General features: G+C 42.0%; 1 protein-coding gene across 8 annotated transcripts in view; it reads right to left on the minus strand.

Annotated features, from left to right (window-relative positions):
• Positions 1–7,024, minus strand: part of TPD52L1 (TPD52 like 1) — a 50,635-nt gene that overhangs the window by 43,089 nt on the left and 522 nt on the right. For 5 of the 8 annotated variants that reach the window (XM_015621542.1, XM_033512813.1, XM_033512812.1 and 2 more), the window contains exon 1: positions 6,927–7,016. The exons of 2 other annotated variants lie outside the window; for them this stretch is intronic. In XM_015621542.1, coding sequence (XP_015477028.1) covers positions 6,927–6,945 — 19 coding nt within the window. In that variant the 5' untranslated portion in view covers positions 6,946–7,016. Of the gene's footprint in view, positions 1–6,926; positions 7,017–7,024 lie in introns of those variants that run through there. One more of the 8 variants, XM_033512816.1, reaches the window with a different exon arrangement.

Consider the following 7,024-nt stretch of genomic DNA (forward strand, 5'->3'; position numbering starts at 1 on the left):
TCATTATGTTCTTGGTGGACAGCAAGGATAATTGCTGGTTAAAGTACATTAGTGGTGAGAGCAGGACAACTTTACAGAAACCAAACCCTAGAAGACCAACAGGAACAACAGAAGTATGCACTCTTCCTGACAGCCCTTCTTGCTTCAGAAGGAACTGACTGCTCAAGACATATTATTGTCTTCCATTTCTAGAAATGACACAAGTCATTAGACCTCCTTCTGTTCTTTATACATGCAGACTACTTCTCTGAGCTCCCTGGATTCTCCTTCAGTGACTAGAAATGCAGATGTAAAAAAAATCTAGGAACTGGATCCCTGACTACATGGCTCATAAGCATCTCAAAGCCCATTAGCTGGAAAGCAAGCTAAGTGAGAGAAGCTATTTTATCTGGCCATGGAATACACACATATAACCATGACTCTTCCTTTTCTCTGTAAACCTGTCTTTATAAATTTTACTGATGTATTATTATTTGGTTGCTGTAAAAGACTGGGGTTTTAGCTACAAGCATTTTTCAACAACCAGCTTATATAAGAAAACATGACAGGTAATGTGAAGAGAATACAGAAATTCCTAGCATGTTATGCAACTAGCAGTGGGATCTTTCTTGTCTGCTTGGGGATCCAATAGTGGATCCTTCATGGTTAATCATGCCATTAACCACATGCCATTAATATAAGCACAATAAAATTTTGCTGGAATAAGTAACAAAGGATCAAAGGGTTCAAGAAATCTTACACAGAAGTAATTAATTAACACAAGCAGCCTTTTAGAAGCCCTTTTTATGATCTGGCGATTTTAAATCCTAAAAGCACAGAAAAAGTAAAATTTACCCAAGCAGAAGAGGGAAAATTGAAGACACTGTAAGAGTTTTATCATTATGGTAGGCTGGCACTTCAGGAAGTATCAGCATTGTAATTGTTGCTTTCTTGCAATTGTTTTACACTTTTTAATAAGAACTTCTGCAACAAGATCCTCACTGCTGCTGTTCTATTTCTTTGTATGAAGTGAAAGAGGGACGGAGAGAGCACAAGAGAAAGAAAAGGGAGATTCACTGCTAAAGTACAATACAAGCACTTGCTAAATATGTCTTTTATAAATACTTACCTGCAACACTTAACCACATCATGGATGCAGAAGTGTAATCATGATAGCTTAGTTGGATATGATTTTGATTCATGGACCTCAAAGATGGCTAAGTATTATTACCTCTGTCCTAAAGAATCCACTTACATAGTTTTGAAGGGTTTTGAAGAAGGTCATTGTGACATCTGATACTAAAATCTGTACTTGTCAGTCCCTTCTCACCATTTCTCACACAAGATGGTTTTAGAGGATGCAGCAGCCGAAAGGCCCACTTTAGACAGCAGTGATATGACTACACCGTACTGTATATATAAAATTTGGCATTTCAACTGTGCATTTTATGAGATACAAATAAAATCAGATAAAACTAGCCTGGCCAGGCCTCACTTTTATCTATTACCTCAAGAGACATTTTCTAATTGGAAAGGAAGAATTCAAAACACTTTCTGAACCAAGGGTTGAGTATCTTCTTTCTAAATCTAAATTCCAGGATTGCGCTAAAATAAGCTACCAATTGATACATAAATTTCTATATATGGCAACCTTCCTTCAAACCCTCTGCAATCTGCAGCCAAGGTTTTGCCACATCCTTCAAGCAGCACACGGCCTAAGCAAAGCACCTCAAAAGTTCCACACGTTTCTCTACTGTACTAGTCAGTGAGGCACGTCAGGACAGCATCAGCAGACTCATCTTTCCACTAGCACACTTTTAGTACAGAGAGCAGACTCAGATTATACTCGTGCTGCTTTGTAGGGCTCACACCACCAGACCTGTGAGAATAAGACACAGGAGAAAAAAATAGTGCAAGAATTTTAAAACATGATTTACAGTTAGATGTTTTTGTTTTAGCATGTTCTACATTTTATGTCCTCATGGCTGCAAAACTGTCAAAGTTAAAAAGACTTGTAAGACTGGCCCTAGTTTTTAGATCAGGTCTCTTTTTTATATCTCATTTCTGAATCCCATAGGATGCTATTTTAAGTTCTCAGGTGTGGCATGAAGCCACTCAAGTTTTCTCAGCCTCAGCAAACTGAATTTCAACCTGTGACAAGAGTCACGAAGCTTGAACAGTACAGGTTCAAAAGTGTAAAAGAGAAGCACTGCATTTGATTTCAGACATTTACTTGCTTAAAATCCGATATACCAAATAACTCATTCCACACATGCATTTTCTCTCCTTGCAGTATAAGAAGCATGAAAGAACTATTATTTCGAGCTTTGTGCACTCTTGTTAAATATTTAAGAATCCTATCATAAATTATAACCCTGCCTTTTTTACTTGACCTCCTCTTCATGTGGTCTTACCAGCACAGCAGCTGAAACCTCCACTGTGCAGTGAAATAAGCAGGTTATCGCTGGCTGGTTCAATTACTCTAATATTCTCCTGACCCTTTGCAAAGTCCTCTCTCCTGCTTTTCATAGAGGGGCAATGCTGAGCTCTAGAAGGCAGAGACAGCACAAACCCCTAGACAGCTAGAATGAATCTTGATGCCTCAAAAAGCACATGTGGACAAGCACTTCTCATAAAACAATTATACTAAATCAGCTCCAAACCAGTAGTTTTACTCTGTCCTTAGGGAAAAGGTGAACATAGATCGGAAGAGTCAGTGCTCCTTGGCAAAGCACCAGACCCAAACACAAGGATAGGGAAGATGCTGCCCTCTCCAGCAAGACACTGCTTTGGTGTGATGGCTACAGCACTGCTGCTGCAGTGAGGTAACATCACTGTGCGCTCTCTATCCCCATCTCCCTACTGCAAGATTGACTATCCAGATTCCTATCTGGATTAGGAGTAGCTAGCAAGCTAGCAAGAACAGAGAACGCTGACCAAGCTGCCAGTGCCATTTTAGCAAGTCTTGCACACCATATCACAGGTAACACAAGCCCTCCTCACCACTGCCTCCCACCTCGGAGACCTCAGACCACCTGACTGAGATGGCAGGTGCCACCGTGGCAGGGTGAGGGCACTGGGCTAATGCTGTGACTTCTGAAGATACTCCTCTGAACACAAGCTTCACTCAAATGCACATGCCAAGGTGCTGCCTCTGCTCTGTAACACCACAGGGCAGACGCACCTGGCTTGAGGATCCCAGAAGGAGCGTGCCAGCTGCTTCTGTGTGTCTTCTGCTACAGCAGAGGGACAAAGCAAGCCTACAAGGTAAGGCCTCAAGGAGTCATCCAACATCTGAGCTAACCACAGCTCTCACCACAATACCTGACAGGGGTGAGGAATGTAGCCACCGCAAGCTATTATGGCTACAACAAAGAGCTGGCCATGCAGAACATCTGTCAGGAACAGCTCTAAGGAGAATTGCTAGGACAGGGAAATGCCTCAAAAACCCCTTCAGATGCCAGGAGTGCAAGCAGCTGGTTGAGCTACCTGTGTAGGTAAAAGGGGAGCAGAAAGCTGCACATCAAAGCTTTTTATCAGAGTAAGAATCAAGAGAGGATGTGACAGGGAAAGAAGGTACAACTATATCTAGATGCATGGAGAAATGAAGAATTATTGTAAAAGGAGAGAAATGTGTAAGGAGCAAAGCTCCAGCGTTAAAAAGTCACATGGAATTCTCAGATGAGAGACAGATTAAGACACCCATGGTACATGGATTATTATTATACATCATTATAAATTATTACAGGACATGCACAGTTTTAAATTGGAAAGCAGGACTACATGTGATAATTAATCTGGACCTGGAGTAGAATATGTATGACAAGAGGCAAATACACAGTTCAGACCTTCCTCCCTTTCAAAGAGAAACACTGTTCTTCAGACTTTCAAACTTCTCACCTGAGAAATGTGAATTCACTTGAGAATGGCAACTGTAGGAAGGAAACCAAATATGTTCTCAGGAAATGTTTAGCGCCTAGTAGAAGCCTAGCTGGTGTGTTTCCAGATCAGCTCATCCATTAAGAACAAAAAGTAATCAAAGAGAAAAGTAATCAAAGAGAAAAGCACACAGAGGCTTAAAGATAAAACTTATATAATGTAAAATTTATTATTGTTATTATACATATGATTTTTTTTTACATGGAACATAAAGTAATCAAAGAGAAAAGCACACAGAGGCTTAAAGATAAAACTTATATAATGTAAAATTTATTATTGTTATTATACATATGATTTTTTTTTACATGGAACATATGGTTATTTTTTTAGAAAATAATTTTAACACGAATTACTATTACCCTCTGTCTGATGTCCGTCTCATCTAGTTCATTCACATGAATGCTGCCAGACATATTCAATATGTTTAAGCATAGGAGTCATTCTGTTCCAGTCCATGAACTCTACTACTTTAAAGTAAATATCAGAGCATTTAATTTTCACAGTCTTTGGGGCATGGACAGACACTATGTTGTGCCTTGAACCACCAAGAAACTCATGGCATTTACCTGTGACCTCTACCCAGTACCTTGATACATTTACACATACTACTTTTCTTTTGTCCACAGTTGCATTAAGACTCATAAAGTTGACTCATGCTGCTAGGTAAAAATGCTGACAAAAATTATTTTCCTGCTCTGAAGAAATCTGTGTTTTATTCTTCCATGCATTTCTTGAACATAAAATTGCTCTACACAGGCACAGCCTGCCTTAAGGACAATATAAAATGGCACAAACAACACAATTATGCTTTTAAATGCATAGCTTTATCTTTTCAGCTGGAATACAATACCGTAGCAGAGCACACTGGAACAAACCATTCAGGATTCATTTCTCTGTGGCATCTGAAAGTTCTTTAGAAGCAATTAATAAACTCATTGAAATATATACACATTTCTCCTCCTGCTTAAGGAGATACTGGAATTAGGACAGTGTTTCAAGCAAATTGCTACTGTTTTAATAAACTGCTATAACCGTGCTCTGCAAAACGTGTAACCGGGATTGAAAAACTCAGACTTCTGACCAGTGCTTAGATATATTTAATTGAATTAGACAGCATCAGACACAGGTTGAATTCTTTTTGCCAGCAAGGCTTCCTAACTGCAGTAGCATGCACTAAATTAAGTCTAGAAGGAAAAGGAGGGTAAAAACAAAGGTTTGCTGGCATGCAAATACCTACCACAAAAATCTTGGATTCTACTGCTAGTTTATCAAAGCAATACTTTTTTTGTTTTTTTTTAAGTAATGGGAGACTGTAGAAATAAAACACACAGGTGAGAAACCAAAGAAAAAAGACTCAAGAATTAGATATTCATTCAGAAGAATTCATTCAAGATCTGGGGAAGTAACAGAGTTGCTGACCTAAATATACATTAGCAAAACACATTTATTGACCTAAATTTTTGACACACACTGAAAACATGTGTATTTACTCATCTTACTAGTCAGAGAAAGCAAGAGTCACATGTACATCTATCACTATCCAGCTAACCAGAATCTGATACTCTTTTCTATCAGATCTACAAAACAAGAAATTATCCAAATTCTGTATCTTAGGAAGTTCCTATTTAATGAACAGGAACTCCCATCATAGTACTTATACAGATGTATTCAGAAAATTAGTTTAAATAAGAGTCTGATGCTGTAGTCTTAATACTGACTTCTAAAAATCCCAAGAACTGAGCCACAGATCTATTTATTTCTGCAGGCATCTTCAGCCATGCATCCATTGGGACAGCACATACACAACACTTGCAAAAAAGGCTCTCATTCACAAGCACTGTGAATTCAAATTTCCTACTGTATTCCTGCACATACGAATGTATTTGTAGCCAACATTATCTATTTTAAGTGTATTAAAGGCCCATTTTAACTATTCTATTAGGAATTAGGAAGCCTATTTTTTCAGTCAGTTTCAACTAGCATATGTCTTCTGCTTATTTCAGCTCCCTGTTTTAGATGACATAAAATGTTTCCTAAACATTCTGACTTTGCAGAAATATTTGTACCACGTGCTTAGTCCTGTGTGACAAAGCCCTGAGGTTCTTTAGAAAACAGAATGAAGATTATAAAGATGAGCAAGACCTGTCTGTGCTAAATCTCTTGGGCTGACCCAAACATCATTTGTAACTCTCATGAAAAGTTTATTTTCTTCTTTGGCCGTCAATTAACTTTATCCAGAGAGAGATATGAACAGCTACGTAAGCCGTAACTGTTGCAATAGAAAATGCTCACTTTAGGTGAATGAATGCCGTGTTTGCAAAGCTGCAGAAATATTTCAGCGGATCCAATTTTAAGCGGCTCTCGATGGATCCAAAGCTCTGCCAGGTACCAGGCTCTCTGCTGCTGGAGGCGGCTCCCGCCCTCCGGCTGTCTCCGGGACAGGGGTGGCGATGCCGGCTCCTGCTCGCACCGCCCCGGAGGTGGCTGCAGCCCGACCGGGGGAGGGGGATGGCCAGCGGAGCAGGACACATAAAAATACCTCAACCAACCAACAAATCTCGATGGCACTAACTTAAACACGGAGTTGTTGTCAGCCAGCCACCTGACCGCGAAACATCTAAAGCCAGCAGGAGGGGAAAGCGGCCGCCAACATCTCAACCATAAGGAAAGCCAAGGGGATCCCGGCTCGGGATTGAGGACGGGGCGCAGGGCGAGGACGCTCCGCGGACCGGGCCGGGTCATGCCGCGCTCCCCGGCCGAGCCTGGGGCCGCCACAGGCGGAGGGCGCCGGGCAGCGCTCACGGACACCCTCACAGCGCTCCTCTCACCGGCCCGCTCCCCGCCCCGAGCACCCCCAGTCCCGAGCACCCCCCGTCCCGGGTACCGCCTTCCCCAGTTCGCGCTGTCCCTTCGCCGGCTCGGCCCTCCCCGAGGGGTGAGCGCAGCTCCGGGCGGCAGAGACGAGACCCCCGCGCCGCGCCGGAGGGCTCTGTCCCGACGAGACTCACCGCGTGCCTGCGGCTCCATGGCAGCGCGGGGGCTCAGCCTACGTCCGGTTCGCAGCCCGCTCACAGCTCGGGTAGGAGCCCGCTCGCAGCCCGCTCTC

This window comes from Parus major, chromosome 3 (assembly GCF_001522545.3).
Source record: "Parus major isolate Abel chromosome 3, Parus_major1.1, whole genome shotgun sequence".
In the NCBI taxonomy this organism is placed as follows: domain Eukaryota; kingdom Metazoa; phylum Chordata; class Aves; order Passeriformes; family Paridae; genus Parus; species Parus major.